At 50.3% G+C, this 12494-nt stretch overlaps 1 protein-coding gene across 1 annotated transcript in view; it reads left to right on the top strand.

Annotated features, from left to right (window-relative positions):
- Positions 1-1896: 1896 nt before the first annotated feature.
- The window catches only part of LOC135215447 (mitochondrial S-adenosylmethionine carrier protein-like), a 56575-nt gene continuing 45977 nt past the window's right edge, over positions 1897-12494 (top strand). The window contains 2 exon segments of the mRNA XM_064250122.1: positions 1897-2024; positions 2768-2924. Of these exon segments, the coding sequence (XP_064106192.1) occupies positions 1986-2024; positions 2768-2924 (196 nt within the window). The 5' untranslated portion in view covers positions 1897-1985.

Genomic DNA, 12494 nt, shown 5'->3' on the forward strand with positions numbered 1-12494 from the left:
ACTCGGATGCTTTGACAACTTGCCTCCTACCGAACGCAGTCAGTCGGCAGCTGTCAGAGCGCCCGAGTCAGTTACGAACTACGCTGTTGACTTAGTTCGGTTGTTACAGAGCAATCATTACTTCGTTTTAATAGCTTGATACAGTACCCATACCATCGACACCCACCACCATGGAGTGCGGTGTCCTATCCACTACCGAGAACTTCGCTGCATGGGGATAGGAGGATGCGAGAGACTTCGTGGCAAACGGACAGACCAGTATGGGTACTGGACATCACCGAAGTAGAGAAGAGGGATAGGTCATGCGACTATTTCCTTCTTTTCCTCTGAGGAACTGCATGACTTCTCCTGCGAAGTCAAGCATCCAGGGGATGGGGATCCGTGACGCTCGATTTCGTACCGAACTTCGTAGCGAAGACTCAGAACCCTTCGGTCCCACTGACTATTGGTTCGAGTCGTTTCACAATCCCCCTCCCTCCCAACTGGACTTCACCCGCCTTCGATGCGAAGGAGATGCTGCCTTGTCCGCAAGAACTTCTCCGTGGCGCAGGTACTGAAGGCAGGGGTCTGGTCCAACCAGACCACATGCCCTTTCCTTCTACCTTCGGGATATTGCCCACAGGTCCTTGGATCTTTTTCCTTGGGACCCGTGGTGGCTGCTCAACACGTTGTGTAGCGAACCCAGACCCTCGCAGCTGAACAGCATCGAGTCCTGGTGTGACCGTAAGAATGGATGAGTGATGAGAGTGTGACTGGCTCCTCTTCCCATCTTTTTCTTCCCCTCTACCTGTGGTTAGAGGGACACGGTCGTCACCCTGCTGGATAAGGACAAGATGCAGGTGAGCTACTCAACAGAGCCCCATCCTATCCCTTTCACTAGGGATAGGAGCGTATATCCACCACTTCCTCCAACAAGGGGGAGGAAGTGGATGCCAGCTTGAGACAACCATACTTTATGTTGCCATCTTGCAAACAGGAACAAGTTCTTGCTTGCTGGTAACGAAGAGATACGCTTGCCTCTCTCTTAGTACTCGGCCCAGAGGTCTGACCATTGATCCTGCGGTGCACACCCCGATCAATCGGACAGAGGCTTGGATCCCTCCCTCGCTCTTACGACCAGGGAGGCATTCCAGGGATGGACGAACACCAGTCTGTTCATCAAAAGACTCAGATTCCTCCCACCAAGAAGTGAGTCTTCCTATTGTTAAAGGACCGATGGTTTGTATTACGTATCGGAACAAATGACAATTTGTCGAAAATTGCATTTTTCCTAACTATACAAACCTGAGGTCCTTTACATATAGTCCCTCCTCATGCCACCCCTCACTCTGCGTATTTTGCATGGGCCAAAAGCAAAAGTGATTTGTTTACCTCCCGTGCGACTGTCGGACAAGCAGTTAACTACCGTTTCTCCATTGTTCGAGAAGCTTACGACCGTTTTTCCAGCTGCCGCTAGCTACTTCCTATTGTTAAAGGACCTCAGGTTTGTATAGTTAGGAAAAATGCAATTTTCGACAAAATTGTCATTTCTGATTATTTAATTGGGTGATGAAACATTTTCATTGATGGCATTGTCTGCATAAGATTTTGTTCTGGTAATAAAGTTGCATTTCATGAAACCGGAACACTACCTCTGTTAAAGTGCATTATGTCCAATTCTCAAATCTTAGTACATAGTGGTGACTTGGTTTCCTATAGATTTTGTGTTGCATTTGTTTGGATTTAGGCAGGAATAAAATTTATAGCCATTGGGTTCAACAAATCAAACTTTGCTTAAAATTGTTTGATATTTAGATGAAAATGAAAGTATACTGTAGTAGGACTGATTAATAAGGAAAACTGATTAGTATTTGATCGAGCCTATATTAAAATTCTTCATAGTTTTCTAATAATATTATTTATTTCTCTTCTGCAGGTAGCCTGTGTGATAAATGCTGGGTAAAATGGACTGAAGTTCTTGAAGCAACAGAAATTTTACCACAGCCATGAGTTGCAAGGAGCCTTCATTTTCTGTTTCTTTGATTGTAAGATTTCATAGCATTGTGCTGTAATGTTTTTATAATTCTGTTTTATGTAAATATTTTGTAATCCAATTTATTCATGAATTATATTTTGTTCTTACAAAAATACTATATAAACCTCCATCTTTTATACAGTATCTTGGACAATAGCTAGAAATCAGTCATGGAAGCTTGTTAACAAGGTAGTTGAGTGGAAGCAGGTAATGACTGGTGATGATATCATTCATTCACCTGTTTGCAACCCTCATTGCCTTTAGCATCTGTCGAGTTAAGATGTCTCTGCATTGCTGGACTATTCTGTTTATTGACAATTGTTAACCTTTTCACTGAGGGCATGTTTTCTCCCCTAGCAGCGAGAGCAGCGTCCTGCTAATCATATAACTAACTAATTTTCTCCCTTTTATATTTGTACTTCAGTTCTTTGTTATTTTCATTACTGTCATACTATTACACTGTACTATATTATGTTTTTATATTGTTTCATTATAGAAGAGTGATATCATATGCAAGTGATATGTAGGTTATTATTGAGATACTGAATTATGTATGCTATAGCTATTATGGGTGATTCATTTCGGTTTGATAATTCTCAAAGCACAGAGTAAAATACGTGATGCTATTTTCATTTACTCAGTATGAAAGTCCTTATCACAAACTTTGAATGCTTGCTCTTCTCATTACCATAAAAAACATGGTATAAGAGCCAAAGTCAAGAGTAGACGAATGAAGTTTTGGATGTATTACAGGCAGGTGGCATTGCGGGTATTGCTGTAGATGTTGCCCTTTTTCCTCTTGACACCATCAAGACTCGTTTTCAAAGTGAAAAAGGTTTCAGGGCTTCAGGAGGATTTCGAGGGATATACAGTGGATTAGGACCAGCTGCAATTGCTTCTGCCCCAAATGGTATGCATCCACTGAGTGTGTTATGGATTTTGTTTGTTCATAATGCCGTTTTATTTTGGGTGAACTTACCTACTCTTAAAGTAAACTTACATATTCATGCCATTATGCGTGATCAGCATTCAAAATAAGCAAAAGAATAATGCATGGCTGATCTGGATGGACTGTCTGTAACCACCTGTTTCCAATTTTGAGTTTTTTCTTATGAAAGCAGTGTTAAAATTAGTGTACATAATGACAGTATAGTACATCATTCACATTCTATTTAGTGTTTTTAATGTATGGTATTTTGCTGTGTTTATTTATGGAATCCAGCCCATCTAATTAGTATTTCCAAGTTTATGAGTTAATTCTTTTGTTTTATAAATTTCACATCCAAACGAGAACTTTTTCAGTTATTGTGTATTTTGGTAATTTCATAACTAATGGTGGAAGGGCATGTACCTTGGAAAGTACGTATGTCTGTCAGTAGGCAGATTATAAGTGCATAGATTCTAGGGGTAAGGTTTTCCTTTTGGCAAAACTTTGCATTCTTTTCAGTTTGCTTATCATTATAATTAGATTAGGAATAATTGCTTTCTTGTTGTCATGCCAGTCCTAGAATAAAGGTTACAGTGAACTTTATCATATCTTAATTATTTTTATCCCATTCATTTTTAAGTAAAGTAGTGGATAAACATTTGGGAGTCAGTTTTCACTTGTTATGGCAAAGAATTAAACTTCACGAAAGGTACCAGAAGAGTACCATCTTGTTATTGGTCATAAGTTACAAGACTGTTGATGATCACATTGCGTGCCAAAGTTATTTAGTGAAGACTTCCCAGCAGCTTTTAATCAAAGAGAGCAAACAATTAGAATTTGAATGTTACATGTAGCTAATCAGAAAACTTAATGTAGTTACAGCTCTAAAGGCATAGTATATCTTGAAAGATGTATTGTTAAAGTACCAAAAGAAAATGACAGGAAATAGGAAAAAGCTCTCTCTCATACATAAATCACTAATACTTTAATTTCAAGTATATTTTAAAGATATATACAATAATATTGTTATGGAAAAATAGGTTATCATTATACCATACAAAGTATCATCATCATCATAACATTGTAAGGTCATATTTGTTCATGAAACTTACCTGTCAGATATATATATAGCTGTATTTTCTGAAGTCCGACAGAATTTTAAAAACTTCCGACACACGCAGTGGTCGGCCAGGTGGTTAGTACCCATTCCCGCCGCTGGGAGGCGGGTATCAGGAACCATTCCCATTTTCTATTCATAATTTTTCTGTCGCTGGTGCTGAAAACACCTGTTTTCAGTACCATCCGTCTTAGGATTTGGGACATTGCATTGCCGCTAAGTATCCTAATTGTCTTTTGATTTATTTACTTGGATTTGTGGGATTTGTGGCTAGGCATACGCTATCTTAAATTGATTTGAATTTGATTCATTTTTGCATAAAATATCTGAATCTAGTTAGGCTAGTTTCAGACGGGGTTGTCTGCACTTCTACCTCACCTGCAAAGAATGTGAAGTAGGCAGTGCTTCGGAGGAAGTTTAAAGTGAACAGACAACTTCTTCTTCGAAACCCAGCAAGACATCGGGTTTCGTGAATTCAAGAGGTCTCTGTCAATTAATATTGCTTTTCGCATAGGTGGACGGAGTTAAGGAAAGCTCAAGGGAAGATCTCGTTTGCTCTACCGCAACCTTTGCCATTCGGCCAATAAATTTAAGTTGCCACTACCGCAGTCAAGACTTTGTGATAAGGCAGTTACGGGTTATGTAAGGCTCGATGTCCGGCATGTCAGGACTCTCGGCAACGTTCAGTGGGATTCTTGCAAAGGCACTCATCAAAAGGACGCTCTTCAGGAAAGCGCAAGACAGGACTTCCTTTGCCATACTGCCAATAAATTTTAAGCTTTAGCAGGCATTAGTTGTGATATGGGAGAGGAAGCTGGTTGGAGAGTTTCTTCCTCTTCCCAGGATAATTTTGCAAGCTTTTTAGCCCATCTGAAAGGGTTTTTCAGATGATAGATTTTGTTAGTTTCTAGTCGGGACTACGCTGCCGAATTGAACATCGTCGTTCTACCTGCCGTAAGCCCAGTCTCTTAACAGGATTCTTGCCCCTTCCTCGTTTGAGACGGGAATCGAAAAAATTAAATGCTTGACTCCCTGGATTACGTTTTGTCAATTCAGTGACTTTCCCCCATTGACAATATACTTTCGTTTGTTCATGAAACTTACCTGTCAGATATATATATAGCTGTATTTGTTCCGACACGGCATACAAACCTTCGGTCCTTTTACAATAGGAAGGTACTAGCGGCAGCTGGATAGGTCGTAAGCTTTCGAACAAGGGGTTCGGTAGTTAACTGCTTGTCCGACAGGCGCGCTGCGCGCGACTGGGGAGGTAAACAAATCACTTTTGCTTTCGGCCCTCACAGCGAGTGGACGTGTGTGTTCGACGCTCTCTGCCCGCTTCTCGTCGTTTGCTTTCTTGAGTATATGGTTGTGTTTGTGTATGAAAGAATTCATTGTAAGTACAATCATTTCTCTCTTTTCATATTAATTGAACTGCAATTAATTAATGATGGAATCTCCTCGCCTCGCTACCCCACGGAGACTATGCCCGGGTACCGAAGGGCGTAAATGCGGGAAGTTCCGCTCTTTCCCGGAGATAGACCCTCATATTTGTGTGCTCGGTGTCGGGGGCGCGAATGCTCCCGAGCCGAGCCTTGTAATGTGTTTATTAATTGGTCGGAGGCGCAGTGGATTTTGTATGAGGGCGGGAGGAAGCGAAGGCCTGCAAAGGAGTCGTCGGAAAGCTCTCCCGCGACTCCTTTGGTGACGGACACTTCGTCTTCTTTCCTGCCACCCGCTCAACTTCCACGTCTCGCGCCTTCCCCTTCGGGGGGGGGTTTCTAGGTCCTTCTCCTCTCCTGATTTGTCGAGTGTGGAGGAGGGCGCTAGATACCCTGACGTCGAGTTGTACTCTGGGTCCTCTATCCGTTCGTCTTCGCGTGCGAACGGGTAGAGGATCCCCTAATCACCCGACTTTTGCCTTCTCAGGTGCGGTTGCCGCGAAGGATGACCTCGGACAGGTGTGGGCATCGTTGGGGGTGCTGCAGGGCGTGCCGAGTGTCCAGGGGCTGCTCTACCATCTCGCTGGCTCCGTGGCGGTCACCCATGCAACGGTCACGACCACCACCACGACCATTACAACACCCGGCTACGCTTCACCTCCTCACCTGGTGTACACCCAGCACACGGTCTCTGTGACACCCACTACATCGGTGCAGGGGCCAGTCGCCGTAACTCGGGGGAGTGTGATGCCGCCGCCTGTGTTTGCCGTGCTGCCGCGACCGGACTTCGTGTGCCCGAAGAGCTCGCCCCTGGACCCCCCACCGGTACCTAGGATGTCTGTGCCGCTGGTCCGCCCATCTAGACCGCCTACACAGTCTGCCGTACCTGCCGTACCTGCCCAGCTGCTGTCCACGGACGTGACGTGACCACTGCTGCCGTTCCTGTAACCTGCTCTGCGGTTTCTGCCGTTCCTGTGATGCCTGCACCCTGCTGATGTTGTTCCTGTTCCTGGGTCGCCGCCTGCGTCCCGGATGCTGATCTGTTCGGACAGGTGCGTCGGGGCCCTGTTGCTTCGGCAAACCAGCAGCCCCGGCTCGCTCTGGATGACAGATCTGACGTCGTCCTGAGAAGGTTGACGAAGAAGAAGAAGAAGAGGAGGAAGGTGTCGTCGTCGTCTTCATCGTCTTCTTCGTCTTCGTCGTCGTCTGCCGCCTCTTCCCCTTCGTTCTTCTAAGGCTCCCCCTGCCGAAGAAGAAGAAGGTCGCCTCCCCCCCCCTAAGAAGTCTCCTTTCGGGAACTTCTAAGGGCCCGTCTCGCTCGTGAGACGGGGGGGTTCTTTCCGCTGGTCACCCAGCTCCTTCGGGGGCAGGACCGTCTCTTCTTCCGCAAGGAAGAAGACTACGGGGACCAGAGGAGTGCCGGCTAACACCGGCACTTCCTCACCTGCTGTCAGTGGTTTCGGCCACAGCAGCAGGGTCCGTCTCGGCCTCTCGTTCGCAGAGAGGTACCGAGTGTACGGTCGCTTACCAGCGACCGTGCAGCCAGGAACCAGACCTCTGAGTTCGCTCAGCGTCAGGTTCACGGCACGGAGCGGAAGACTGGTGACAGCCGCTCACGCGACTCTCACCAGACCAGCTCTCGCTCTTGCGGCGAGCAGCTGGCTACCCGGGCGGACGTGACGGTCCATGACCGGCCACGGGCTGAGGCTGGGAAGAGGTCCCCCCACCCGTTCGCCGGCAACAGCCACGGCTGGTACCAGCGAACTGACGCACCGTGAGGATACGCACCGATCTCACCGTGACAGTGGAGCTCGCCGGTCGCCTGACCGTCACTCTCACAGAGAGCGATCGGGTACGCGACCAGCACCAGCTCCTCTGACACACGAGACCGGAGCCGCTGTTCTCGGTCCAGCCGTTCTCCACAGCGAGACGGCTCGACTAGGTCTGCAGCTCGATCGCCACCGCGGTGGTTGGCGATCGCCTGCAGTCTTCCAAGCCCGCTGGTTCTGCCAGCGAGCGAGGAGGGAGCGTCAGGTCTGCCTCTTCCATACCTTCAACCTCCTCGTATTACACCAGGGAGGGGCGAGGTGATTGAGGAGTGATCGTGAGGGGTGCGCCCCTCAGGATCCCACCACGGCGTCGTACGTACCAGGCACGGTTTCTCGGACCAGCCAGGTCGTACGCACAGGTGGTTGGAGCAGACCGAGAGGGGTCTGTCGCTGTTCCTCTCCTTGAGGGAGGAGGGTCTCGGGGAGGGTTGCCCCTGTTGAGGGACTGGACGGTCCGACTCCGCAGGAAGCAGTCACTCCTGAGATCCAGAGGAACTTTGCGAGGTTATTGCGCTGATTCGTCAGCACAACGACCGCACGGAAGGATCGCTGCTCCCACCTCCGAGCCCACGTCCTGGCTCGAGTCGTTCTGGGGCCCGAAGAGGGAACCCAGACCGACGGTGGGTTTGCCGCGTTCTGAGCTGCCGGACTCAGTGCTGGACCAGGTTGAATCGCTTGTCTCCGGACAAGACGGCTCGCTCAAGTCTGGGGCAGGTCGAGCAAGCTGCTTCCAACCTCCTCTGCTGCGACAGCGGCGTTTTTTACGTGCCATCTGAAGACCCGGATGCCGCCCAAACAGGTGAACCCGGAGTTAGCCAGGCTGACTTCGGGTGTGTCTCTGCAGCAGCTCCTGTCCGAGAACCTGTGGTTCTCGCAGCAAGAGACATTCGGCCTGGAATCTACCGCCATGGCAGCTTTCCAGGCCGTCTCCTGGCTATTCTGTGGTCCCTCACAGTATCTAAGGTCGCAGCCAACTCCGGGGGAATTTCTCCCGAAGATGACTCGGCCTTCAGGAGACTTTTGCCAGTCTGGGGGAGGAGCCATCTCTTCCTTCCTGCCACCAGACGGTGAACCTGTGGGCCAACCTGGTTCTCCGACGAAGGGACGCTGTCCTTACTCGGGTTTCCAGGGCGGCCGGGCGTGAAGCGGCGTTGGGACTTCGCAACGGACCTTTACGGAGTTCCACGTCTCTCTTCCCAGGAGAGATGGTGACGCTGCGGTGGACAGACGGAGCACTGACGACAGTGACCGTCTGGTTCACCAGGCAGTCTCGAAGGCCTCTGGGCAGCCTTGGACTGCGGCCAAGTCTAACGGCTCGGCTAGCGCTTCCTCGGTGGCTAAGACGGTAGCTAAGCTGCGTCGAAGCCCCGGGGAATGACTCTGTCTTCTTCGACTTCTAGCAAGGGGAGCCGTAACCAGCCCTCCTCCCAGCCCTCCTCTCCCGTGGAGGCTCTGGGAGGAAGTCGAACGAAAGGGGGGAAACGCTAGGGACGGCGTTCCCCCTCACCTGCTGCCGGAAGTGGGGGGGTGGGGGTGCCTGGCCAGCCATTGGGCAACTTGGCAGCGCTACGGCGCCGAGACCTGGATTGTAGATGTCCTTCGGGAGGGAGATCTATTACCCTTCGAATCTCGGTCACCCCTCACCTCCAACCCGGTCCAACAGCAGTCGTACGTTCCAGGGGCATCGAAGGACGTAGCATTGAGACAGGAGATCAAGACCATGCTGAGCAAGAGAGCTGTAGAAATCGTCATGGATCAATCACCGGGCTTTTACAGTCGACTCTTCCTGGTGGAAAGTCTACGGGAGCTGGCGCCCGGTGATAGATCTCTCTCCCCTGAACCGGTTTGTTCGCCAGACCCGGTTCACGATGGAGACGGCACGTTCAGTGCTCGACTCTATCAGGGAGAACGATTTCATGCTTTCAGTGGACTTGAAGGATGCGTATTTCCAAATACCCATTCATCAGTCCTCCAGAAAGTACCTCCGCTTCTTCCTCAACGGGACGGTGTACCAGTTCAGGCCACTCTGCTTCGGTCTCTCAACCGCCCCACAGGTGTTCACGCGAGTGTTCACTCTGGTGTCTGCTTGGGCCATTCGCCACGGGATACGTCTGATGGGGTATCTCGACGATTGGTTAGTCCTGGCGAGCTCCCGCTCGCAGTTGCTACAGGACAGGGATCGACTGCTCGAGTTCTGTCGCGATCTGGGGATCGTTGTGAACTTCGAAAGTCCGATCTCGACGCCCAAGCAGAGGATGAAGTACCTCGGGTATGCTGATCGACACGGTAGCAGGGCGAGTCTTCCCCAGCAGACTCGCGGATTAGCAAATTCAGGAAGGCAGCCAACCAGTTCCTGTCCTCGGCAGGAACGGGTAGCTCAGCGATGGCAAGTCGTTGATCGGACACCTGTCGTCACTCGGGAAGGCAGTCCCTAACGGGCGTCATTCACCTGCGGGTCTCTTCAGTGAGACTAAAGGAGAGTTGGTCACAGGCGACGGATCCCCCAAGCTTTCCATTGTCACTGACACAGGAGGTAGGCAGGACCTAGCCTGGTGGCTGGACGACAGGAACCTCTTAAGAGGAGTGCCTCTGCGCACTCCCCCCTCCCCCCGGACATGCAGCTGCTCTCAGACGCATCGACCGAGGGATGGGGGCGCACACCTGGAGGAGTTGCTGACTTCAGGAGTGTGGTACGAGAACGACAAGCACCTTCACATCAAGTACTGAAACTCAAGGCAGCGTTCCTCGCTCTCCAAGAGTTCCAGGACCGCTTGATGGGACACTCAGTGGTTGTTGATGTGCGACAACACCAACGGTGGTGCTTACGTCAACAAAACATTAGTGTCTCTCCCGTTGTACCAGTTTGACTCGGCAGGTGCACGAGTGGGCCGAGGCACACTCAATAGAGCTGTCGGCACGCTACATTCCAGGGAAGGATGTGGTAGCAGACACGCTCGCCGTCGGGTATCAAAGGGATAGGGACCGAATGGTCTCTACACCAGGACGTGGCGGGGGAAAGGCTCTTCGACCTGTGGGGGGCGACCAGTCGAGGATCTGTTCGCCACCCGGCACAACAGGAAGCTCCAGGTGTTCTTCTCGGCCGTGCCGGACCCATGGGCAGCTGCAGAGGAGGCTCTTCAACACCCGTGGGACAACCTTTTCGCCTATGCCTTTCCCCCGTTCACCCTGATTCGCAAGGTGATCAGTCGAGCACTGGTCACCCCGAATCTCAGGATGATCCTGATGGCTCCCAAATGGCCACAGGCCATTTGGTATCCGGACCTGCTGGCTCTTCTCGCAAGAGAACCGAGAGAGATTCCCCCTTGGCACAACCTTTCTCGCCCAGCCACACGTCGAGCGGTACCACCGAGCAGTCCATGTCCCTACGTCTTCACGGGCTGGCTGTTATCCAACTCTCTTGCGAACGAGAGGCTTTTTTCGTAGCGCAGCAACAGAGATGGCTGGAAACGTCGTCGTCCTCTGCAGCTGTGTACCAGGGGAAGTCGGCCGTCTTCTGTGGTTGGTGTCGTAGACGGGGCCTATCTCCTCTCAGAGCCACTCTTCAGCAGTAGCGGATTTCCTCGTTTTCTTCGCCGAGAAGCTCCTCTCAGTTCCACAGTCAAAGGATACAGAGCCGCCTTGACGCTCGTCCCTGAAAACTGAGGGGATTGGACATCGAACTCGTTCGAGATCTCCTTACTTAGGAGCGAGCTTCGAAAGGTCTTGCCCACCCAGGGAACTCACAAGCCCCTCTTCTCTTGCTGGACCTGGCATCGGCGAAGAGAGTACGGGAACTTCATGCTGATAATGATGCGGATGAGATGCTGCTTTGTCCTGGGAGGACGCTACGGCGCTATCTGAAGAGAACTCGACACCTCGGGCCTGAGTGTCGACGCCTCTTCGTTAGCACCGGGGTCACCAAGAAAGAAGTATCAAAGAACACTCTTTCGTGCCTGGCTGCGTGAGGTCATCAGGAGGGCGTATGAGGCTGATGGTAGTGACGACATCCGTACGTCCCGTCCGAGAGCTCACGAAGTCAGAAGTATTGGCCCCTCGTTGGCGTTTCGTAAGAACTTCTCCGTGGCGCAGGTAGGGAAGGCAGGGGTCTGGTACAACCAGACCACCGGCACCTTCCTTATATTTGGATATGACCCCCACAGGTCCTTGGATCGGTTTCCTTAGGACCCGTGGTGGCTGCTCAACACGTCGTCTAGCTAACCAGACCCTAGCAGGCTGAACAGCATCGAGTCCTGGTGTGACTGTATGAATAGATAGTAAATGAGAAAGTGACTGGCTTCTCTTTCTATCTTTTTCTACCCCTCTACCTGTGGGTAGAGGGATACGGTCATCACACCCTGCTGGATAAGGACGAGATGCCGGTGAGCTATATGACAGAGCCCCATCCTATCCCTTTCACTAGGGATAGGAGCAGAATATCCACCACTTCCTTCTACAAGGGGGGGAAGTGGATGCCTACAAGAGTCAAAACCATGACTTTATCTTTGCTCCTGTACAGGAACAAGTTCTTACATTGCTGGTACGAAGAGATACGCTTGCCTCTCTCTTAGTACTCGGTCCCAGAGGTCTGACCATGATCCTGCGGTGCACACCCCGATCAATCGGACAGAGGCTTGGATCCCTCCCCTCGCTCTTACGACCAGGGAGGCTGCCAAGGTTGGGCGAACACCAGTTCTGTTCACAAAAGACTCAGATTCCACCCACCAAGAAGTGAGTCTTCCTATTGTAAAAGGACCGAAGGTTTGTATGCCGTGTCGGAACAAATGACAATTTGTCCAAAATTGCATTTTTCCTAACTATACAAACCTGAGGTCCTTTACACATAGCCCCACCTCATGCCACCCCTCACTCTGCAGTTTTTGCTTGGGCCAAAAGCAAAAGTGATTTGTTTACCTCCAGTCGCGCGCGCGCGCCTGTCGGACAAGCAGTTAACTACCGAACCCCTTGTTCGAAAGCTTACGACCTATCCAGCTGCCGCTAGTACCTTCCTATTGTAAAAGGACCTCAGGTTTGTATAGTTAGGAAAAATGCAATTTTGGACAAATTGTCATTTTCTGAAGTCCGACAGAATTTTAAAAACTTACGACACACGCAGTGGGAGTCAGGTGGTTAGTACCCATTCCCGCCGCTGGGAGGCGGGTATCAG

This window comes from Macrobrachium nipponense, chromosome 5, assembly GCF_015104395.2.
Source record: "Macrobrachium nipponense isolate FS-2020 chromosome 5, ASM1510439v2, whole genome shotgun sequence".
In the NCBI taxonomy this organism is placed as follows: Eukaryota; Metazoa; Arthropoda; class Malacostraca; order Decapoda; family Palaemonidae; genus Macrobrachium; species Macrobrachium nipponense.